At 41.3% G+C, this 25,650-nt stretch overlaps 1 protein-coding gene and 1 long non-coding RNA gene across 8 annotated transcripts in view; both read right to left on the minus strand.

Moving 5' to 3' along the window:
- Positions 1 to 25,650, minus strand: part of LOC143738228 (uncharacterized) — a 202,897-nt gene that overhangs the window by 73,315 nt on the left and 103,932 nt on the right. The gene's annotated exons all lie outside the window — the stretch shown is intronic.
- Positions 1 to 25,650, minus strand: part of LOC143738227 (supervillin-like) — a 196,364-nt gene that overhangs the window by 25,574 nt on the left and 145,140 nt on the right. For all 6 annotated transcript variants that reach the window (XM_077230243.1, XM_077230244.1, XM_077230247.1 and 3 more), the window contains 7 exons: positions 9,396 to 9,543; positions 9,105 to 9,188; positions 8,313 to 8,393; positions 8,047 to 8,227; positions 2,059 to 2,231; positions 309 to 464; positions 61 to 197 (listed from right to left, as the gene is read on the minus strand). In XM_077230243.1, coding sequence (XP_077086358.1) covers positions 61 to 197; positions 309 to 464; positions 2,059 to 2,231; positions 8,047 to 8,227; positions 8,313 to 8,393; positions 9,105 to 9,188; positions 9,396 to 9,543 — 960 coding nt within the window. The remainder of the gene's footprint in view (positions 1 to 60; positions 198 to 308; positions 465 to 2,058; positions 2,232 to 8,046; positions 8,228 to 8,312; positions 8,394 to 9,104; positions 9,189 to 9,395; positions 9,544 to 25,650) is intronic.

The following is a 25,650-nucleotide window of genomic DNA, read 5'->3' on the forward strand; positions in this document are numbered from 1 at the left end:
GGTTTAATACCCTGTTATATATAGAATAGACTTGGATTTTTATTTTCTTTGTGGTAGTACCTTAGCTTTTTCGATGACATTGGCAAATTCTCCACTCCAGAAAAAGCAGTGTTTGGGAGTGATGAGCAGATAGCAGTCTCCGCTGTTCAGAGAGCGGGCAGTGGGTTCAGCCAGACGCACCTGAACATGCCTGCGGCCTGCGCAAATTAACAGACAAGTGTTAAAAGCTAGTGATTAGAGGGCAGAACATGCACATTTAGGACATAAAAACTTGCACTGATATTTTGCATGATTATTGACCGCTTCACCTTTAATGTGGATAAGCATGAGCTTGTGGAAAGGCACAGCGCTGTTGTTGGTCACCACCTCTGTAGACTTCACGCTTCGCAGATTGACTTTCTTAAAGTTCTCTTTGCTGGCCAGACCTGCCAGAGCCGCATCTGCCAAATTTGAGTGCTTGGCCACTGCAGAAAGAAGAGAAACCAATTAACTGTTTATATTTGCTACAATGTAACAAAGAAAACAGAGGAATGTTCAGTAAATTAAGCTCTTTCCTGGGCACGAGTCTCAATTCCATTTCTATGAGAGCCAACCTCTTACCTCAGCGCTGGTAGGTCATAATGAATTTATTCACAATGTTTGAATTAGGGGAAACCCTCTTTTTGAAATGCTTTAAAAGAACACATGGGCTAGCTGCAGCTGCGACAGTATATCAGCTGGGCCTGCTTCATTGCAGCCGTTTCAGCTACGGCTAAAAGACCATGTACAACCTGATAATCTGCAGACGCAAAGGGCCCTTGTACAAACGGGGCGTAACAATGGGACAGGTGTGCAAACCCAAAAACTGTCCCAACGGTTGCATCAAGCATGAGCTTGGGAGCCCTTTGTGATGGCAGACCGGCTTTCGGTGTCTGGAAGCACACAGAGAGGGTGTGGCACATCAACTGTCTAGTAATGAGAGCAGTTCAACTTGCTCTTGAGGGTTTTTATGTTCCATTTCATCAGATTATGATGGGATGCATAAATCATCAAGGAGCTATCAACTTGTGTCCCCTGCTGAAGCTCACAAAGAGCCTTTTGTTGTTGGCAGATTGACATCTCCTGTCTATTCGATCTGTCCACGTCACCTGCTGTTTGAAATGTGGAGCAGCCCACACACTGGGAGTGGATGCCCTAGCCCACCACTGGTGGAAAGCATGCAAGTATGCATTGGCGCCGGCAAAGATTTTGCATCGGGAGCTATGCAAAATCAGGGAAGAGAGGGAAACTTAGTTGAATAACTATTAGTCGACTCTTAGGGGGCAGCATTAGTAAAAAGTGCAACGAAATGGGCTGAAAGCACAATGTGGCTTAGTGTGCATTGTCCTACATGTCAAGTTCAATCGTTCATAAAAAATAATTTTCTTCTTATGTTGGACTTATGAACATTCTTACAAGCTTCTTAGAATTTGTCTTAAGAACTTTCTTAACTTCTTTCTTAAGAATATTTTCCTGAATTCGGCCCGAGGAATCTTTTTCTTCATGGATGGAACAGAGGCTCTTATTTTCATATTAAAGGTATCAACTTCAGTTCAATCTACATTGCGTCACTAGTAGACGCTATGGTGAAACTCCTTCTCAGAGTAACATTGAAGCCCTATTGAATAACGGCAAACCATAGGATTTGCCAGTGACGTTTAAGCATGCAAACTGGAGATTTCTCTATACTCCTTCTCGCCAGGAGGAGCTGAACAGTTATTGCCTGAGAATCTTTAGACGGAAGTAACGAGATACTTGCATACTGTAACATGGAAGCTTAAACAAAGTCTCATTCCCTCCTCTCTGCGAACACTGAGATAGATGAGACATTTTTCATTTTCATAACTCCTGACACAAATTTAGAAATGAATGTCACCATGAGATTTTTAGAGGTCAAAAATTTATGTTTGAGTCTTAATCTAAACAGAGAACATGGTAAACAGGTTAAGCTGGAACACAGATCTTTGTGGTGATATACCACATATAAAAGTGGTGCAAACAGTCTATGAATTCACCATGAAATGTAACTAACAAACGTACTCCGCTCCATTTGTATCCTTTTGGTCTCCACGGAGGCCACATTCAGTCTCTGTTCAGTATAAGCCTGTCTGAGATCGCCTCGTGCAGCCAGAGCACGGAGAGGGTTTCTAGAGCTCTTGGTTCTTCTGCAGGGCCGCACTGAACGCTTATGTTCCTCAACTGCTGATGCTAGTCTGCAATTAATCAAGAATACATTCATGAAAGCAAGAATGAAGACATGAGAGCAGTACATGTCAACCATTTTTAGAATGTGAACCGCTGTTTAGGTTCCAAAAGGTTTGCAACCCCATGCAGTCACCCACATCCTTGAGATATAGACACTGCCTACAGAAGTGTAGAGTTTAGGATAGGCATAATTGCTTTAAGACCCCCTGTGGTGAAAATCAAGTTTTTAATGTTGTTTATATGTAAAATTCATGTCATCACGATTGCTGAGTAGTTTCTCCTTAAAACTGCAGTGAACCAAGACAGTCTCAAAAACACAGTTTGAAATCGTTGGTGTTTCTGACGTCACAAACTTCCTTGTAACCAATCACGTCAAAGTGTGATCATCAACGAGTGGATCTCTGAGCGTGTGTGAGTGAGTGGAGGTGGGGCTAAGTTGCATACTCATAGAACCATGTATATTAAATGAAGCAAGGGTGTAGAGCTACATTTAAGCTATTTTAAAGGTGATAATACACAGGGCAACATTTTGAGCAATGTTGCTGGGCAATGTTGCTGAGCGATGTTGCTTGGTCACTTTTTCATTGAGAATGGCCAACAAATTTCAATCTGGATACTTTAGATCTGTCGTGGGCAACTTTTTGAGATCCTCCAATCAGAATGCTAGCAGCCGATCACGTGACCGGCTTGGAGAATTAAGAAAATTTTCAAACAAGATGGCAGCCTCTCAGCGGCAGTGGTGCGAAGAAAAGGAGCATCAGCTTATATCTTTTTATGCTGGTAAATTGTCATGTGTCAACCCAAAATAGAAAATTTGCTTAATTTAATGCTTAAAATACCAATAGATGTCCAATTTATTGTGCCCGCCCAGGTTGTAATTTACTCATCGAATATTTTTGACCACCGCTCCATAGACTTTCTATGGGATTTAGCTAACGAGGTGAATTTGTTACATAGTTAGTTACCTGAAAGTTAACTAACGTTAGATACCCCGACTTGTGTCTTGGCAATTAACTTGTAAAAGTGGTTCTCAAACTAGGGTAACGTACGCGCACCACTGCGGGTAGCCTACGTGAGGTGACAGAGAAGGTACAATTCTACCCCACCTTAAAATAACATGTAAGTTATATCTAGCAGGTAAAATGCCGTAAATACATGACATCCGATCAAAACTGACTTCATCAACAAAAGCAGCGTCCATATGATAGGTTGCGTGCAGAGTCATCTACCATAGCAAATCGCACAAATTACATTACTGCCGTTCTCTACAATGTACCTTTGTAAAAGTGGGGATTAAGCACTTAACTTACTAGCATGAAGAACAAGTATAAACACAAACCGTGTATAGAGATCAAATTAAGATTCAAACTCTCTTCGATACAAAAACATAGCTTGTGTGAGTTCTTACATTTACATTTAGTCATTTAGCAGATGCTTTTATCCAAAGCGACTTACATCTGAGGACTAAAGCAAGTGAGTCATCGTGAAGAGGGAAGAACGACGCAAGAAGTGCTCAAAATACAAAGTTCAGGCATTGCTCAGAGTAGCAAAAGCCAGACAAGGGAAGATTTAAAAGGGAAGGAAAGATTTAAAAGAGAAGAATTTTTTTTTTTAATGTTAAGTACTCACGGAAGAGATGAGTTTTCAGTTGTCTTTTGAATGCTGTCAGGGATTCTGCATTACGGACGAGATAATGTTCTGCATTACGGACGAGATAATAAGATTCTTGTTTTTAATGTTGGTCATATATTATACGAGCACGAATACAATGTTTTCCGAATATCCACACGATTGCAAATGTGACATTGATTTTATACAACAATTCAACAAATGGAAGAGTAATGTTAAGTGATGTTCATTTTAAACAGTATTGTCAGTATTTTTTACTCAATTTTTCAACAAAATAATAGTTTCAACAAAAGCCACTGCAGTACTGTTATGCATCTCCAACACAGCGTTGTTTCGTTAACGAATCTGCGGCTTTGAACAAATCGTGAGAGTCAATGATTTATTCATGAATACAGTTCGTTTCTAATGAATGAATCGATGGCTCACTCATAAAGACAGGGACTTACCGCCACCTACTGGTGGTTTTAATTTAATATTTAGAAGTATAATTTCTCTATTTACCATTTTATTTAAAGCATTATTCATTCTATTAAGGCAAAAAATACACCTGAAAATTTTATTTATGGGGCCAAATATCGAGGGTACGCCACTCTAAAAAGTTTGAGAACCACTGACTTGTAATAAATGAAGGGCCGCTCATCGATTTTTTTTTTTTTTAAGTTGGAACTGTGTTTGTCTAACATCAGCGTCTCATATTATGTGTCCTTGTAAATACAGAGCACATTCTGGTTCTTCCCTCCAAGCTCTGTGGATAAGTCGACCCGTTTCTGTGTCCTCCTGATCCACCAGATTGGGAGGTGTGTCGGTGTAACGGGTAAAGCCTAGTTCACACTACATGATTTTAAAACGTTGGGCTGAACTGTGGGCTTCACACTACATGACTTGCTCTCTGTGAAATCAGGAGTGTTCAACTTGTTGAGCTGTTCACACCACACGACACAACGTGATTGATCCGCAACAGGAGGTAACGCACTACACGAGTTGACAACAACTCTGTCACCCAACGATTCTATCTTGTCTACAAACCACGTTTTGTCACGAAAAATCACGCGATAAAACGAACCGGAAATGAGGCGAAACAGCACGCGCGCCAATACCCAGCGAAGAACAACACAACACGGCCGCGAATATGGACGTCAGACAGAAACTAGTGCTGCAAACTGTTTGCGCGATGATTTGCTCTGAGAAAAAAAACGCGAAAAAATAAGAGAGTATGGGCGAAAGAGTGGATCCGCATACGCGAACAGCCGGGATTGTCTATGCTTCAGAGAGAGTTGGAGGTGAGTACAGCATGTTTATGTCATCGGAGATGTAGCTGCATGTTTATGTTTGACTGACGGCAAAAATCGTGTATTTACCCACGTATTTACCCGGTGACCTCAACCCATACCTTGCTCTGATTGGCTGTTGCTCATGACATCAGTGAGGTTGAGTCGTGCGACAGCTCTGGATATCTAGCATGCTAGATATTTTTCTAGGCTCGGCGACGCGTCTGCGAGGCGTCTGCGAGCGTCTTTGATGCGTTGTTGGCTCTTTCATACTAACAGATTGGTGAGCGTTCATCGCCCGCTAATCCCCCGCGATTTGCACGCGATAACACCCTGACCTGTCGGCAAGCTCAACGATTTGCAAATCGGGCTTAAAATCATGTAGTGTGAACTAGGCTTAAGGGATTCAGTTCTTAGGTAATTGTGAAGAACACATGCTGCCTTTGTTATTATTACAGCCTTTGAAGGTTCCAGTGCGATTGCTAGGCGAAAAACTCTGAATCTGTTTGCCAAGATTCCAAAAACATTCTCAACACAACGACGTGCACAAGAGAGCCTGTAGTTAAAGTTTCGCTTGTTGTTATCCAGTTGTGTCCTTGGGTATGGTCTCATCATCCATGGCTTCAAACCAAAGGCCTCATCTGCCACGACAACATAAGGGACAGGGGTTTGACGTCCAGGCAGGTCTTCTAGTGATGGTATGTTCAGTGTGTTGTCTTCCAATGCCTGGCTCAGCCCACACTTGGGCCCAAACTCCCCCTTCGCTAACTCTGCCATTTGTCCCTACATCAAAATAAATACATTTCAGGTCCGCATCTACTAGAGCCATGAGAACTATTGAATTGAAACCTTTGTAGTTATAGTAATGGGACCCTGAATTTGGTGGCGGAAGGATCTTGACATGCTTGCCATCTAAGGCACCAATGCAATGTGGGAAGTTCCACCTCTCCTCAAATCTGGTTCCACTCCTGTTCTGTGGACGGTACTTTGAGGTAATCCTGTTGTAATGCCTTGTAAAGAGCCTCACAGGTCTTGACTACAATCCTGGAAATGCTGTGCCTACTAACCCGGAATCTGTATTCCAGACAGAAGGTCTGTCCTGTGGCCAAGTACCTCCATGTTATTGCCAGTCTCTCCCCAACAGGTATTGCCTCCCTGATCACTGTGCCTTGCCTTCTTAATGATGGTTCCACCAGGCTCACCAGACTGTTCAATGTGTTTTGCCAAATTCTTAACCAGTTTCTGTAACCAGGAGCATCTTTGTCAGCCAGCTCCCTCAGTAGTTGGCTGTAACACCCCCTCCTCCTCCTGAGCAGCCATCTTCTGGTCCGCGTCCTTTTTTCTTTTTTGCTAAAATGAATGAAATTAAAAGGTTACCCGATTAATTTGTTAACATGTTATGACACAGTGATATGGTATCTATATATATCTATATATGATATTTCCATAACAAAAATTAATAACAGTAATTTAGCCTAATTTAATAAAAAAAACTCTTGAGTCATTAATCATATGCTTTATAGGCTACTAGCATTTTGAAAGCAAAACAAAAAAGAAAAAACAGATGGAATTTATGCATGTAATATTAATTAATTTATGTAATAATAATGGCAAATTATTTTTTAAGTTTTGTGTTAAAAGTGATACTTACTTAAGTAAAATCATTGTTGAAGAAGCCAAGACAACAGTGACAGCTGCAAAAGTTTCAGCATCCATCTTTGAGGTGTCTGTATCCATGGCAATAGATTTGCTCCTCTCGGATTGGCTGCTGCCAACTGTACGTTGCCCTAATTAGTTGCCCTGTGTCTCACCTGGTTGCCCGTTGACGGCAACATTGCCCGGCAACATTGCTCAAAAAGTTGCCCTGTGTATCATCACCTCAAGGCATGAAAAAATTTTTTTTAAGGAAAAAAACATTTAAATATGTCATTTTTATGATCAAAGGTGAGTTTTAAGGGATAAAAGTATTGACTACAGGGGGACTTTAACTGGTAAACTACATTCTAAATGTGTGTATTAAACACAGCCGTCACTAGTAGAATAGGGCACTTGCGGATGGATTGTTTTTTGACCATAAGAAACAGTAGGTTATCGTTAGCGCTGCTCGAGCGCAGAAAAACTGCAGCATCAATTGTTGTTGAGGAGAGTTGAAGCAGCTTTAGTACCTTTACTGTGCTAGTTTTAAGACTGTGTTTTTATTAATAACCTTTGTTTAAATTACACTTTGAACACGATTTATTTGCACATTTTGTACACAAGTTTTAATAAACATCGACTTGGACACCAACTGCATTTCCGTTTTTACATCTTGGCGTGATCCTGTTTGTGACTTCTTGGGTCCCTATCTCAGCTTCTGTTGAACTTACCCGTAATACACAATAAATTGTCACATTGGCATCCAGGGGAGGTTGCAGACAATTTTTCACTTAATATTTTAAGCACAAGAGAAGCTGCATATTTTATATAGGTAGAGATCTGTTTGATGGCTATTAAATATAAATGCTTTTTTTTTTTTTATATATACAATACAATAATTAAGAAACAGTTGAGTAGAAATCCCCAGAAATTCAGAGAACCTCTGCCATAGATGATATCACCTCATAATTCATATTACATAGGTGTCCAAGAGAGGCTTATTAAAAATATTACTACAAGAGACAAATATGGACTGCAGCATCTTAAAGAGTTTTTTTTTTCTTCTTCTGTGCAACAAAGATATTTTGAGAAATGTCGGTTTTTTGTCCATACAATGGAAGTCAATGGTAACAAAAACAGTTTGGTTACTAGCATTCTTCAAAATAATTATTTTGTATTCAACAGAAGAAAAAAAGTAATAAATGTTTGGAACAACATGTGGGTGTGTAAATGATGACTGCATTTTGGGGTTGTTGGTTAACTATCCCTAGAAATTAAAGCAGTATCTTACTTGGGCGTGTCTGACAGTAGGATGCTGAAGTCTTCTTCCTCGCCTAGTAGTACACTGGAGCTCAGAGTGGTGGGTGATAAGCTACTGTAGAAGCGCCCAAATGTCTCTTCGTCATCCAGGGTCATCACCTCCTTCTCTTTCTCCTCCATCACCTCGATGGTGGAGTTCTTCATGCCTGTGCCTGCATGTTAAATGAAGAGAGATCACTGCATAAAACTATATTATGCGTTAACATGCAAATTGTTTAGAGTATTTCAATGAATAACCTTTATTGTGAAGTCTGTCTAAGAAGGACTCCAGTTTGTCCAGTCTTTTATCTCCCTCAGCATCAGGATGTGTGGAGATTTCTGTTCGAGGGACATTTCCAGGCATGAAAGAAGAACACTTTGTAGAGACAATAGGGACTTTAAGCAACAATAGGGACTTTAAGCAACAGCCTCTGGTGGAACCGCAACGGCAGCAGGAAGTAAACGGTTAACTGCCCCAGTTAAAGGCAGGGTAGGCAATGTGCATCTAAAACACTTTTTGTTTTAAACACTAAAACACTAAAATTTGTTTAAACTGTCTTTATATAACAATACATATCTAAAATGTTAGTACTTTGAAAAGGAGTTTATAAAAATAAAGTGTCTGTAGTCCTCTCAGTGTTGCAATAAACACAGCTCATTATTTCATTCGGACCGAGTGCTCTGATTGACTGGGTGACTGTCACTCTCCCTCGTTGCTATGACTTTTAAAAAGCAGGAGAGGGTTGCTTTGGCCATTTAATGATACACATAAACAATTACAATGCCACATTCCATAAAAAATAACATTAACTTTCTTAATCTTTCACATAGTCGCGACAACGGCAAATCAGCTGTTCTCCCGTAATAGACGGTTACAGTAGAACGTCGTAAAGTAGCCTAGCAGTTAAAGTAGCGCATGCGCAACAGAACGCCAGAATGCCGTTGCCGTTCCACCAGAGGCTGTTGTTTAAAGTCCCTAATGACCCTGACAGTACATTATTGAGGCAAATGAGTATTCAAACAGGGTCACAGAAGATGTCAGATGTATACCTTCTAATGGTTTGACTGGTGTACTGATGCTGGCCTTCTTGCTAAGGATGATGGGAACATCCTCTCTGTTGGGTGACACTAAGCCTGATGGGAAACAGATGCGTTAACATGAAAACATTCTTGTCATTGCTTAAACCACAGAATGGACATTAAAACCGGATCTCCTACAGTATGTGCAGGAATTATGGTATGCAGGAAACGTCTTCGTTTGTGCATTTACCTTGAAAAAGTTCATGTCTCTGCACAAAGCTTAGTCTTTGGCTAAAAAGTAGGCAAATTATTTATCCCCACCTCTCTTAGCCATTCGCCCAGCAACAGAAAACTGGGTGGAGTCATTAAAAGCTCCTTTGCCTTTAGTTTTCCATTGTTCCTCTTTCTCCTGCAAGATCTTCATCCGATCAGCCAAAGACATCTTTGGTTCTACATCTGCAGAAGATTTCTGAAGAGAGAAAGTGAAAAACAACATGAATCCATTGCACTGTTCCACTCTGAAATCCCACTTGTGCTATAGAGATTGAGAAGTCAAACATGCTCAAATTGTGATTTATAAGTTTGTCTTACAAGAGAAAACCTTCTTATTGAGCTCATCTGAAAAACAAAAACAAAAAAAAACTGGTGATGTAATATAAAAAAGTACAGATACTATCCGTATACAAACTGAATGTTAATGCCAGGTGTAATGGGAGCCATAAGCCCCATACAGATGCTACATTCTCCAGCTGAGCTTTCAGCTGTGAGAAATTAACATCCTAATATGAAGCAATGTAATGCACACTTATCAAAGTCAAACACAAAAAGCTTCACCTTTCGATAGACGAGGGGTCAGGAACCTTCTTTCACCAAAGAGCTTTTTTTTATTTTTCATTTATACATTTTCTTGAAAGAGCCAATGAAAAAAAACAAATATTTTACTATTATTATTAATTTACTAAAAACAATTTTTTTCAATAACATTTCAATAACAATAACATTATTTAGGTCCATAGCAAATTAAAAAATAGAAAAAGGTAAGAAACAATAACCTCACAGTAAAAGCCCTGCATAATTAATTCCATAATAAGTTTCCACCTGAACAGCTTAAAACCTCTTCAGTGTGTGTGTGTGTGTGTGTGTGTGTGTGTGTGTGTGTGTGTGTGTGTGTGTGTGTGTGTGTGTGTGTGTGTGTGTGTGTGTGTGTGTGTGTGTGTGTGTGTGTATGTGTGTGTGTGTGTGTGTGTGTGTCCAGTCACCAGAAATGTTTCATGCTCCTCTGAATTCTTTATTTTCACCATCTCCACAAACTAGCTAAGCAACTGCTTGTATCTGAGCACCAGAGGTTACTATGGCTAATCACACAGGCATAGAATATGGTTGTGATATACACTCACCTAAAGTTTTATTAGGAACACCATACTAATACTGTGTTTGACCCCCTTTCGCCTTCAGAACTTTATTAATTCTACTTGGCATTGATTCAACAAGGTGCTAAAAGCATTCTTTAGAAATGTTGGCCCATATTGATAGGATAGCATCTTGCAGTTGATGGAGATTTGTGGGATGCACATCCAGGGCACGAAGCTCCCGTTCCACCACATCCCAAAGATGATCTATTGGGTTGAGATCTGGTGACTGTGGGGGCCATTTTAGTACAGTGAACTCATTGTCATGTTCAAGAAACCAATTTGAAATGATTTGAGCTTTGTGACATGGTGCATTATCCTGCTGGAAGTAGCCATCAGAGGATGGGTACATGGTGGCCATAAAGGGATGGACATGGTCAGAAACAATGCTCAGGTAGGCCGTGGCATTTAAACGCTGCCCAATTGTCACTAAGGGGCCTTAAGTGTGCCAAGAAAACATCCCCCACACCATTACACCACAACCACCAGCCTGCACAGTGGTAACAAGGCATGATGGATCCATGTTCTCATTCTGTTTACGGCAAATTCTGACTCTACCATCTGAATGTCTCAACAGAAATCGAGTAAACCCTAGAAATGGTTGTTCGTGAAAATCCCAGTAACTGAGCATATTGTGAAATACTCAGACCGGCCTGTCTGGCACCAAAAACCATGCCACGCTCAAAATTGCTTAAATCACCTTTCTTTCCCATTCTGACATTCAGTTTGGAGTTCAGGAGATTGTCTTGAACAGAATCACATCCCTAAATGCATTGAAGCAACTACCATGTGATTGGTTGATTAGATAATTGCATTAATGAGAAATTGAACAGGTGTTCCTAATAATCCTTTAGGTGAGTGTATTTGACTCCTTAATATGGTTGCATTCACACACAGTTTAGTTAATTATGGGAGTGACAACCACATTCTACCACAAACTCACACCTGTAAACTTTTGGAACTAGCAGCCGCATTCTCTGCAAACCCTCGCTGTGTGAACCGCACTGGACAACTAGTCTGTCACATCATACAGTGAAAGAACAGTTCCGCATTTTCATTTTCGTTTCGTAATAACAGAGACGAAGATTTGAGCATATGTCATGTAAAGGTTTAAGACTCTGTCTTCTATTGGAACTGCATATTTGTGTGGTCTGGTCTATAGCACTCAGGTATAAAAATTGCTGTCTTTTAATTAAGATTTGACTGATGATGAACACGAGCTGTCGACAGTGATAATATCATGTTTTTTGGGCGTCTTTGATATGTACTTAGTTTAATCACTGTCACTATGTTTACAGTTGATATTCATGGCAAGCATGATACTAGAATACGGGCTTGTGACTTTAGTTGTTAGTTCATTCAGAAAGTATTGAAGCTGCTATAAGCTGCTGTTTGAACTTTATTTCGAGAAATAAATACTTCCATAAGTAAATGTGATCGTCATTTTACAAACAGCGTAGTCATAAAAACAAATGATTTGCCATTGATTGGTGTTGCACGCAAAAAACAGTTGTGCATCAACCTGACACCTACATACAGTAAACACTTTACAGTTGGTTATGACTAAGTCATTCTCTTCAATATCGTATGTAACTTTAGAGATGGCCCCTAAATTTGTGAATATCGAATGTCCAATGTAAAGCCAACTTTGTGCCAGTATTTCACTGGAAATGCTTAGCGTGAAACTTTGCATGTTACGTTCATATTCTGAGTCCATCTGTTTGCCTGTAGCTATAGAATAGCCTACATACCCAATAAGGTGCGGTTTTGGTCTTTTATATCACTGTATTAGTCCATTAAGCTACGTTAAGTGTTTTTCACCCATGATAAGCTTTTTATATGTCCCCACGGCATGGGGGAATCCTGCCTGGAGTATGACGTATTGAGGGAACCCCTAGTACTGCAGCACAGCACCGCAATCTATAGGAAACTAAACAACCGAGAGAAATAAATGACTAACTCAAATTTAAAGTTAGATCTGCACATCAGCATTGGGGAATAACAATCTCATTCACGGTAGAGAAAGCTGCTTACATGTACACAGGGAATGAAACCGTGAAGACATTTAAAGCAACAATGTCTTTTATTTTCGCCGCTAGGGGCCGCTAACCATTACAGTAACAAAGGCGTAGGTTGTTGACGCAGTGATAAGCGGAATGATGGGACTTGCTGTCATGCTGATGGATCTAATAATGTTTATGGATAAGTGAAAACATTCATGTTTTTTAGCATGACTGTGGAATGAAGCAGGTCACGATTGCTAATAAGAGAGATATCAGTGCCACACGCGAATCCCGAGGATATAAAGAAATAAGGACATTTAATTCTACCAAACTACCCGTAAGAGCTGAATTACTAACATGTAAGAATAACAAAAATTCTAACATTTCATCATGTTGATGTAACATTGTATATAACATTGATTTGTTTTATGTACATTTGCTCACCTGTCTAATAAAGTACATGCAACAGCATGACTCCGCACGTGACTCTGTACACCCTGTCAAGTCGTGACTCGTGAAGCTCTGTCAAATCCAAGTTAGTCACGGACGTGGAGCTCTTGCCATCTCGAAAACGCCACGCTGATATTGATCCTCGTTTTGTCCCAAAGTCTGCTTATGTTAATGTTTGATTGAAACAACAACAGCGTGCTGCTAGATGTTACGTACTACTCAGTTGTCCACGTCTGTCGCCATGGTCACTATGGCAGTACACGCGGAAACCAGGGATAATGCGGATATTACGTCATTGACAGGTAACGTAAAAATTTGACACTTTTTAAAATTGTGAATTTTTCTGAATTTAGTCTTGGAAACATTAAGGATAATGGAAGTACACAATTGAAAAAAAAAGTATAACACTGTGCAAGTGGTCTTTGGATATTTTGATACAAAATTCTTACATATTGTACCTTTAACTAAAAGTAAACAACTTTGTGTCTTTAGATTTTCTGTATATATACTGGCCCTGCAGTGTTTCCCCTAGGATTCTTTTTTAGGGGGGGGGGGGGTGTACTGCTAGTGTTGCGGAGCGGGCGTGTTACGGATACGTGGTGTAATTTTTTTGCAATCAAAAAGCATGTCTAATTAATTGAAATCATGTATTATGAATCATTAAACAATACTTTTTTTTAAAATATATGAAAAAAAATGTCACACTAATTAATTCTGCGCTAATTCACACTAACACCAATTCTGTGTTGTGTTTTTCTGGTAATAAAATGAAGACATAAAACAAAAATTGTATCATTTATCATCAATTTTAATCATGTGAAATTAAATAAACTTTTTGTCAAATAACTTGTTGCACAATGAGCTTTACTGTTAAAATTAAAACATGGATTATTCCTTAAAAATTTCAGTTTTGATGATAATTTATTTGGATTAGTGTTAGTGTATTATTACATTGGGACATATCTAAATTCTAATGTACAACAGTAATATATTTCTGTCAAGTTAAACCGAACTTTTATTTTGACGGGTTGCCGTGAAGACCTTTTGAGTTTCTGTGTGTTTATGTCATGATGATAGTTGTTCTCAAATGAAGCGGTTAAATGATCACGAAGTAGGGTTGGGAACATACTGTCTATGGCCGTTTCTCAAAACCAAGAATGCAAAGAACGGACTTGTGTTCTTGGGGAGAACGCTCTTGCTAGTTGTTCTTGGAAGTATGAACTTACAAGGTGACGAGCACACAGAACGCTGCTGACAGTTTGAGGCGATGTGTTCTTGCTGGTATTGCGCAATACCCCCGCACAGCGCCGTCTTCAGTACCCAAACATAACAAGAATTATTGATGATAACCGCCAGGTTTTTAGCATGACTGGCCGGTTGGCTCGCTAGCTACACCCGCGTGCGCGTAAGGAGATTCTTCACTACCGAAAATGTTTGAGCATATTTTCGATTCGCCATAAATTTTCGTAAAAATGGCAATATTTGAAATCAACACAGTAGATTTCTCGCATCAAATGCTCTCAGAAGTGAATTTAGTGATGAAATAGCATACGAAATTGTAGAAAAACGACTTACTGTTGTTCTGCCTTTCTGCTCCCCGCTCCTTCCTCGAATGCCGAAATGAATGCTGGGATATTTCTGCCGTCAAGTTCACACAAGTTACCAACCAATGCATCCTCGGTAAAATGGGCGTGTCAAGAACACTTCCGGGATTTTTAACCGTTCTTGCCAAAATGCAAACTTGTGTATTGAGACAGTACTTGGGCAGCGACTGATGACGTTTCACAAGTCCACAAGAACACAAGTACAGACAAGAACGCATATTGAGAAACGGCCTATGGTTGGGAATCGTAAGAAATTTTTCGGTTCCGATTCCGGTTCCGCCAAACGATTCCGGTTCCGGTTCCCATTCAATAAAAATTATTAAAACTAATACAAATAGTAGTACGGGGAAAATACACAATCCTTTTTGTGTTTTATTTCTGATAGGCCCTACTTGTCAAATGAGTTTAACAGACTGGCAATGTCAACAAATGCAACATATTATTTAGCAATATTTTTTTCTGAAGGAAAATAAAAAATGTTGCATTCTCAAGGATAATTTGGGACCTCTCCTATATCTTATTGTATATCCAGCAGTGGAATACCCTCTCAGAAGGGGTAGAATATGCTTGAACACACATGTAAGATCCAGACAGGTGAAACATAATATTTTTTAAATCGGTTTGAATGATTGATTTCTGTGAAACTTCACTTGTTTCCTTACTGGATTAAAGTGCTCTAGCAGTTAATAAACAGAAATGCATGCGTCTTGCGGAAGAACATTGTAGCCGGAGCTACTTCTCTATGTTTATGTCAATGACTCGAGTGAGTCACGCAGGCACTGGGCTACTCCGCAGCAGTGCCGAACCGACCAGTGTAAAGTAGTCTGAGTCTAAACGCTTATTACAGCCTTACCGTAGTGATTCAGGATAAGACAAAAACACGTTTTGAAAAAAGGCATTCATGATGTAATCGCTCATTATATACATTTTGTAAATTCTGAAGCGAATTTTCGTTATTTGAAGCGACTTTCAAAAGGTGTTTTGACATCAGTGTTTTAACATCAGTGTTTATTCTCGAACTATAAACTTTTATCTCAGTACTTCTGTGATCATTTGAATATTTTTAACACAGAAATATCGATACTGTGTTGTTGAAAAGACAGAAAGTAAAGCTAACGTTAGATGTTTCATGTCAGCGACAGCGCAAACAGATTTGAATGTCCCGGTGTGAAGTTTTTGTCATTTAGGAATAAGATCGCGTGGGTGTTTGAATCGAGATCGTTTAAAGATTAATGGTGCAGCTCTACTGTCTTATTCTCTCTCTCTGCGTTGATATCTGACGCAATTTTTTTTAACTTGTTATACGAATAGCGCGAGGGACAGTGCATTCATTACAATTTTAATATTTATGTGGTGAGACGTCGCTATTAAAGGATAAGCTCCCAGCACTTCGTCCACACATCGCATCAGAACCAAAAACACTACCGGTTCTGCATAAGAACCGGTTCTCGGTTCCCAACCCTATTACGAAGTGACTTTCAGAGTGGATCTGGAGCCTGGAGAGGAAGTTCATGCGTTTGTGTCTTCATATAGGCCAAAAAATAGCGCAAGCGTCACACGTGCTTCAGTGTGTGTGTGTGTGTGTGTGTGTGTGTGGTAAATGAAACTGCGCGTCGGCGGCACCATTCATTCACACAGAACATGCAGGATTCGTATTTAAATAGTCTTTGTGTTTTAATATTCACACACACTAGTCTACATCGCGATTTGATTTCAAGTGTACTGAACTGCTTTCTATTTTTTCCTCAAATTTACAAATTCCGTGAAATTCCGCGTTATACACTAAATTCCTTTTTTATGACTGGATTTCGTCAGCATTTTAGGGGGGGCGGGGGGTCGTTTTGGGGGGGCGGGGCGCCCCCCCAAAACAATGGTAGGGGAAACACTGCCCTGATAATCATCACATACTCTTACTGGCTTTCTTAATTTCTGTAAATCCGTTTCTGTGAATGAATGACTCTCTCTCTGTGAATGAATGACTCTCAGCCAGCTTCTGCACCTGACGCACAGCACGAGGACTCAACTTCTTTGATTGACCCTTGCGAGGCCTGTTCCAAGCGACAAGCAGCTTGTACCACCTGCTGGTGAGCCGACTAACAGCAAATGGAGATTATGGATCGGTACTCCACTGCTATTCCTGAAGTCCCCGGATGTGAAATGTTGAATTTTCAGTCGAATTTGAATCAATGAATTTCCGGAAGCTAATTTGTAAAGTGAAATAAAATGGAGTGAAAATGGCCTGTCGAATATAATAGGATGTTTTTAAACAGACCGAATATTTGACATACTTGGCCACTCCATCACCTTCACCTTCAGCTTCCTCAGCAAGGCAGTTGTGATCTTGGCGGTGTGTTTAGGGTCGTTATCATGCCGTTCGGCCCAGTTTCTGAGGGGAGGGAATCATGTTCTGCTTCAGTACATGTTGGAATCCATGTTACTCTCAATGAAGCTCAGCTCCCACCACCATGCTTGATTGTAGGCAAGACACAATTTTCTTGGTACTCCTTAACAGGGCGTCACCACACATGCTGGACACCATCTGAGCCAAACAAGTTCATCTTAGTCTCATCAGCCCACAGGACATGGTTCCAGTAATTCATGTTCTTGGACAGGTTGCTTTCAGCAAACTGTTTGCAAGCTTTCTTGTGAGCCAGCTTCAGAAGAGGCTTCCTTCTGGGATGACGGCCATGCAAACCGACTTGTTGGAGTGTGCTGTGTATGGTCTGAGCACTGACAAGCTGACCTTCCGCTTCTGCAACCTCTTAAGCAATGCTGGCAGCACTCATGCGTTTGTTTTTTGAAGCCAGCTTCTGCACCTGACGCACAGCACGAGGACTCAACTTCTTTGACTGACCCTTGCGAGGCCTGTTCCAAATGGAACCAGTCTTGGAAAACCTCTGTATGAACCTGGCCTGTACTGTAACTCAGTTTCAGGGTGTTACCAATCTTCTTATAGCCTAGGTCAACTTTGTGGAGAGCAAAAATTCTAATTCTCACATCCTTAGAGAGTTATTTGACATGAGGTGCCATGATGAACATCCAGTGGTCAGTATGAGATAATTATACTCAAAGCACAATTTTTAACTGCTCTAAAACAAGATACCCAAATTTGGTCCCGTCAAGCAGACAAAAACATGAAAATGATTGCAATGATACACATACAGCTTGCACTTATGGTGTACTCACTTTTTTTGCCAGCTATTTTGACAATAATGGCTGTATGTTGAGATATTTTCAGAGGACAGTAAATATTTACTGCCATACAAGCAGCACATTGACTACTCTAAAATATGTTCAAGTTTAATTTCTATAGTACTGTCCCTTGAGAAGATATACTAAAATGTTTGCTTAAATGTGAAGGGTGTACTCATTGGACAATCTTGGTGTTGTGTAGAGCATGTTGTCTTGTTTGGGCACAAAGCAGTAGTGCGGAAGTAGGGCAGAATCCTCATGCCCTTGGACCAAGGAGGAGACTGCAATCATGCATCTTGTATAAACACGAGCCAGAGATAGACTGAATGGTAGGACTCTGAACTGATAGGCGAATTATTATTATTATTATTATTATTATAGGCTTGATCCTGAAAGCTTGATCATTGGAACATCATGTGGTGGGAAGCAAAGGGAGCATGGAAGCAAGCGTCCTTCAAATCCACACTCATCCACGTCTCCTTTCATCATAGATCGAAGTACGTTGACTGTCCTTAACATGGAAGGACTTTATGAACACATTAAGGGCCTCAAAACCGTAATCTTTCTGTGGAACAAGGAAGTAATAATAATAATACATTTATTTTATTGAGCGCTTTCAATCAAAGTGCTTTACAAAAAGAATATAGTTAAAATACAAACAGTACAATAACAATTTAAAATCGAGACATCCATACATCCATCCCACTCAGCACACAGGGCCGCAGGGGGCTGCAGCCAATCCCATCCCACATTAACGAAAAAGGCGAGGTACACTCCAGACAGGTTACCAGTCTCTTGCAGTACATTAAGACAGTAAAAAGTAATACCACTATACAAAAACATCAAAGATAACTGAACATTTAGGACTCATAGGCAGCAGTGAATAAGTAGGTCTTAAGCTTTGATTTAAAAACCTCAATCGAACATGCCAGCCTAATATCTGCCGAGACTGATATTAGGCTGTTCCATAGTGTAAAAGACTGTTCCATAGTGTTGGAGCACGAAACGAAAAGGCTCGCTCACCAACCGTTTTATTCCTAACCTTAGGTACAGTCAGAAGTCCTGTCCCGTGGGAGCGCAGCAACCGTGTAGGCACATAAGAGTTTAGAAGATCAGACAAATATAATGGTGAAAGGCCATTCACTATTTTTTATGTTAACAACAAAACCTTAAAATCAGCTCTAACCTGAACAGGGAGCCAATGCAGTGAGGCCAGCACAGGAGTTATATGCATGTATTTAGATGATCCAGTCAGAATACAAGCTGCAGCATTCTGGACCATCTGCAGACCTCGCAAACTTTTCTTAGGCAGTCCCGAGAACAGTACATTACAATAATCCAGCCTAGATGTAACAAAGGCATGGATAAGGGCCTCAGCATCTTTCAGTGCCAATATTGATCTAATCTTTGCGATTTTTCAGAGATGAAAGAAGGCTACTTTGGTCACCTCTTTAATATGCAAATCAAATGACAGTGACCGATCGAAAACTACCCCAAGATTCTTTACTCTATCCTTACACTGAATGAACGAATCATCAATGGACAGAGTAAAATTGTCATACAAATGACCTAATTTAGTTGGTCCAATAGCTATCATCTCAGTTTTTGCTGAATTGAGTAACAGGAAGTTAGCTGATAACCAGCTTCTCACAGCAGCCAAGCAAGTCGATAACTTAACTGAATCAGATGCATTTCCTGCAATAACTGGCATATATATTTGTAAATCATCAGCATAGCAATGAAAAGCAATCCCAAAAGAACAAATGATTTGACCCAATGGCGCTACGTATAACAAAAATAACAGTGGACCAAGGACTGAACCCTGTGGAACCCCGTGCTGAAGAGGGAAAGGGTCTGAAAATGTGTTATTATAAAACACACATTGAGATCTCGCTGAGAGGTAGAACCTCAACCACTTAAGCACCTGACCAGAGATGCCGAAGTATTTCTCAATTCTATCCGAATGAATACTGTGGTCCACAGTATCAAAAGCTGCACTAAGGTCCAACAACAAAAGGACAGATGTTAAGTCTGAGTCAGCAGCCAGTAACAAATCATTTACCACCTTTGCGAGTGCTGTTTCAGTCGAGTGTTTTGCTCGGAAAGCAGACTGCAGCGGCTCAAAAAGAGTATTAGATGACAGATACTTTAAAAGCTGATTTGAGACCACTTTCTCACATACTTTAGCTAAGAAGGCCATATTAGAAACAGGTCTATAATTTTCCAACGAGTTTATATCCAGATTTGGTTTCTTCAATAGTGGTTTAACCACCGCAGATTTAAAGCAAGCCGGAAAAACTCCTGTGGACAGTGAAAGGTTTAAAACAGCTAAAACATACAGTCCTAATGTTGGACATAATTCATTAACAACCCACGCAGGCAAAGGATCCAATGAGCAAGTGGTTCCTCTTGCAGATACGATAATTTTAGTCAACTCGGCTAAGGAAATCGGCTCAAACTCATGGTAGGCCTCTCCAGCAGAAAATGGTCCTGTGATAGCGCAGTCTAAACCCCCAACCTCAGACTGCGGTATCATAGTGCGGATGTCATTAACTCTCTTATAAAAATACATCATAAAATCATGTGCTGACAAATCGATACTATTTACTGGCTGCTGACACTGTGTAAGTCTATTAACAGTTTCAAATAAAAGTCTAGGGTTATGCTTATTATTCATAATCACATTAGAAAAATAGGCTGCCTTAACAGTAGCCATCCTAGTCTGATAGGTGATCAGACTATCATGCAATGCCCTGTAATAAACTTCAAGCTTAGTATGGCGCCATTGACGTTCAATTTTTCTACAGCACTTTCTGAGAGTCAATAACTCATCATTTAGCCAATGTGTATGATTTTTTGGAGAACACTTCCGTGTCTTGGCAGGGGCTACCCACTCCAACAAGTCCCGGAGTGCACCATTAAAGTTATCTGCTAGACAGTCCACCGAAAAAGCTTGGCTAAAACATGGATCTATCACATCTGGTAGTTTCAGAGTTAGATCAATATAACGAGATAACCCAAACCCCGAGTTCTCCCCCGTATCCCCAACCGAGAGTGAGGAACGGGGTGACAGAGGGAAGCAGAAAACTGTCGAGATAACAAGGCGAGTCGACTCTCCACTGTGCATATATACTGTAACACCTTTTAAGCCTCCTTCCTGTTCACAGGAGTGGTGATATACTTAGGAGACTGTGCTCACTCAATGGCTGGCTGTCTAAGTGGTGTCTGCAAAATAATATAGAATTCATAGACTCATAAAATCATGTGCTGACAAATCGATGCTATTTACTGGCTGCTGACACTGTGTAAGTCTATTAACAGTTTCAAATAAAAGTCTAGGGTTATGCTTATTATTCATAATCACATTAGAAAAATAGGCTGCCTTAACAGTAGCCATCCTAGTCTGATAGGTGATCAGACTATCATGCAATGCCCTGTAATAAACTTCAAGCTTAGTATGGCGCCATTGACGTTCAATTTTTCTACAGCACTTTCTGAGAGTCAATAACTCATCATTTAGCCAATGTGTATGATTTTTTGGAGAACACTTCCGTGTCTTGGCAGGGGCTACCCACTCCAACAAGTCCCGGAGTGCACCATTAAAGTTATCTGCTAGACAGTCCACCGAAAAAGCTTGGCTAAAACATGGATCTATCACATCTGGTAGTTTCAGAGTTAGATCAAGTAAAGCATTAGTGCTAATAATATAACGAGATAACCTTGTATTCTGCACCATTTTCCCCATACTAATTGAATTAGGGATAAACATGTCAAATAATATCAGCGAATGATCTGAAATTGGTAGGGCACTGATATTATTAACTGACACAGACAAACCATAACTTAGCACTAAATCCAATGTATGACCACGCTGATGTGTAGATTCAGACACAAATTGTGTGAAACTAAAAGAGTCAATAACGTTTAAAAAGTCTTTAACTAATGGATTATCATCTATGGATATTAAAATCACCAACAATTAAAATCCTCTCATACTGCAAAATGAACCTAGATAAAAAGTCAGCAAACTCTAAAATAAAAGTGTCATTGTACTTAGGTGGACGATAAATAGCAGCAATCAAAACCACAGAAGGTTTAATTATAGTAAAAAGCTGCGATTCAAAACTAGAATAAAGATCACAATTTAAAATCTGTTTGCATTTAAAACTGTCTTTAAAAAGTGAGACGATCCCCCCTCCTCTTCCAGAAAGTCTCGGAGTGTTGAAAAAGCTGGTGTTAGGAGGACAAAGTTCAATCATGGGCGATTCATCACCCTCACGCATCCACGTCTCGGTTATGAACATAAAATCTAGAGCATGGGAGTCACAAAGTTCGCGAAGAACAAATGTCTTGTTTGACAATGACCGGACGTTCAGAAGACCCATCTGGACCTTTATTTCTCCAGCGACCGATGACATATTGCAATCCAATACATGCAAGTTATTCACACACACACCGCCTCCTCTGCATCGCCTCCTCTCAGCCCAATAGGGTCGCAACAGCTGATCGGACGCTGGGCGCACCTGGCAAACAGGTTGAACACACCGCTGCCGATGCACCAAATCCAGATACCCATAGCATGCAGGCATACCAACAATCGGGTCCATATAAGTCTTTCTCAGCAATGTTTTTAGCTTAACACGCTTTCCAGAGCGTGTACTGCGAGTACGTCGACGTCTCCTGAGAGATCTCATCCGGGGCAGGAAAGCCGCGTCTTGGCGGCGATGTTCCTCCGGTACCGCGACCAGGAAAAATGGCAGACCCACACCATTTCCACCCTCGACACTGGAAAGTCTCCCAAAAGAATCCCAAATATCGAACAGTGCCTGGCGCCCATAAACCAGCGACAATTTAGCGCTACTCACCAGCAGAGACGCTACCAGGAGCAAAATAAATGGCATAAACAATGATGATGAGACCAAAACAGGAGCAGAGAATTGGCATGCCATGACAGTCGGCGCCATCTTTTTCAAGTACGTATGTGGGGTAAAACCCGTCCCTCTGACTAAGGGGAGGAACTTTTTCTATGGTTGCACAGTGAAACGACCGACTGCTGGCCCCAGAGCTTCAGGGTTTTTGTCTTCTGCCTTTAGGACCTATAGGCTTCCATCCTGATGGTGAAGGTGAAAAGGGCGACGTCCCAGGGCCTCTTCAGCACCTCTATGTCACTGTGGTGAGTGAAGCTGAGAAGTGTTGTGTTGACACACTCACCCCTAAAATCCACTGGATCCGTCTACGGTGCGGAACGTCAGCGTCGCGGATGCCGGAGCTAATCGCAGCTATTATAGTCAATGCTCTTAAGTCCACTAGCTGCGGACGCAGCGCGTCTCAGAAGCGTCCCAGAAGCGTCTCTCCGCTCTGAGACGCTTCCAGTGGACTTTGACGCCGAGGTAGGGACGCATCAAAAACGTGGCGCTGACGTTCCGCGCCGTAGACGGATCCAGTGGATTTTAGGGGTCATTGCTCTGAACCTGGGTATCATGGGTAACCCAGAGCCAATGGCATCCTAAAAGGTGGTGCCTGTGGGAGTTAGTTGTCGTGTGGCTTCTGACAACTTCATTCTCTTCTCCAATACCTCGGAAACATTGGGGACAAAGATATCCCAGTACAATTGGCAGTTCTCTCAATGTCTTTTTACAATCTTTAGGTAATCTTGCCTGAGCCATACCTGGCTGTTAGAAGGGTTGCTGAAAGTGTCTCAAGTTCTCGAGCCACCTGACCCATCGTCAACAGAACCGTCTGTAAGAACTGTGGTATAGAAGCGTCAACATTCGCTGACTCTAATGTGTTATTGCAGACAAGAAGCATTAGACAGATAGAATTCGTTGCTCGAGTTATAAATGCTACAGACTCATATGCCTTCTTCAAGAAAGTGTCAGTTCATCCATATTGCGCACTTGGGCAGCGTACATTGCCTCTTAGAGCCTCAGCCGTGCGGGCTGTCTTAGACCGCCTTCTAGGCACATTGGGACCTGTAAGTCAACTAGAAAATTTTGTCACAAAGTCCTTAAATGGTGGCATTGCAAACACATTACTATCAGCAGCTTGTCTAAATAACAAATTGGTTTGAACGGGCTGGACAGTCGATTTCTCAAGACCCAAACGAGCCACAGCCACCTGCAAAACAGATAAAATATCATCTTGAGAACATGGGCCTGCGCCCAATGAATGTACAGACCCACAGCTCGAACAGCCTGCAGCAGATAGGGTGGAGAAAACATCATGTGGGAGGGTGGGTTGCTTGTTAGGTTCCACCAATTCTTCATCAAGAAAGTTTGAATTAGACACGCTCATGGAGAGAGCATCTAAATCTATAGCATGTGGGGGTTGTTAATCACGCTCATCCACTGGTTTGTTCTTGATATGTGCGGCCGACACTGGGGGTTGTAGAGACTGAAGAAGAAGTTTCATCTACACCATTTCTGAAGAGGGAGTAGCCACAGTTTTTGAAAACAAATGTTCCAAAGTTTCTGTCTGTGATAAAGAATTCTACTTGGTCGGCGGAGGGCCAGCAGCAGCCGACATACAACACTTTTGATGGCGCGGAGCTGTCTCTCTGACAACGGTAGCAAACTACAATGCAGTCAGAGCCTCCTTCAGATGCGGAACCCCTGAAACATGATGGGCATCGATCGTGTCCATCGTCAGGTAGAAACGTATTTGGACACAATTTGCAACTTGAAACGGAGATGAGAGAGCTATGATCTATGACTCAGTAAAACAACAAAAATAAATCTTTCATAAATAAATAAATGTCCGATTACCTATGGCAGTTGTTTTCACGAGTTCAGTTACAAATGACCGAATGGAGTAAAAAATATATATATATAATATGCGTATTTGGCATGCTGTCCAAGGGTATCGAGGGCTCCGAGCTTGGAATTTAGCCCAAACCCCGAGTTCTCCCCCGTATCCCCAACCGAGAGTGAGGAACGGGGTGACAGAGGGAAGCAGAAAACTGTCGAGATAACAAGGCGAGTCGACTCTCCACTGTGCATATATACTGTACCTCCTTTTAAGCCTCCTTCTTGTTCACAGGAGTGGTGATATACTTAGGAGACTGTGCTCACTCAATGGCTGGCTGTCTAAGTGGTGTCTGCAAAATAATATAGAATTCATAGACAATTGGAAAAGTTTTTGGGTTCCAATTTTGAACAGTGTTCTCATGAGAGCTTTGTTCAAATATATCAGATCTAAGATAGGACTCCGGGTTCCAATCGCCGCACTTCGTAGGCTCGGGAAACTGAACCGGAGGTGTGGGCGCGGCGTGCGCGCCCTCGGTGATTGCATACGGCAGCTCGCTGACAGCGATGGCTGGCTGTTTCACGTGTGATGTCCCGATTGCTTTGAACGGAGAACGTTTTGTGATAACTTTGTGATGCGCGAGCAGCGCCAGGGGCGAATTGTTTATTAGTAAGCGTGAGCGTGCACGTAACTTACATTCATAGCTAGAGCAGAATAGCCTCCGGGTTCCAATCGCCGCACTTCGTGGGCTCGAAAAACTGAACCGGAGGTATGGGCGCGGCGCGCGCGCCCTCGGTGCTTGAATACGGCGGCTCGCTGACAGCGATGGCTGGCTGTTTCACATGTGACGTCCCGATTGCTTTGAATGGGGAATGTTTAGAGATAACTTTGTGATGCACGAGCAGCGCCAGGCGATTATTAGTAAGCGCGAGCTTAGTAAGCGCGAACCTGACCGATATGAGGCTGTTTTGGCCGTGTGACAGAGTGGGCAGAGAGTAGGCGTGGGCACAGAGTTGTGGGCACATTTCCTACATCTAACACTCGAGCGGCATTTGCCAGCTTTATGAGAGTGGGCTCTGTGAGTGTGAGAGACACGGGGGGGTATCGTGCTTGCGTGTAGGGGTGAACACTGAGATGTGGGCACATTTTCTACACTTAGGGCACCAACGGCGTG

Source organism: Siphateles boraxobius, unplaced genomic scaffold (assembly GCF_051911475.1).
Source record: "Siphateles boraxobius isolate OS27281-9 unplaced genomic scaffold, OSU_SipBor_1 140, whole genome shotgun sequence".
Classification (NCBI taxonomy): Eukaryota; Metazoa; Chordata; class Actinopteri; order Cypriniformes; family Leuciscidae; genus Siphateles; species Siphateles boraxobius.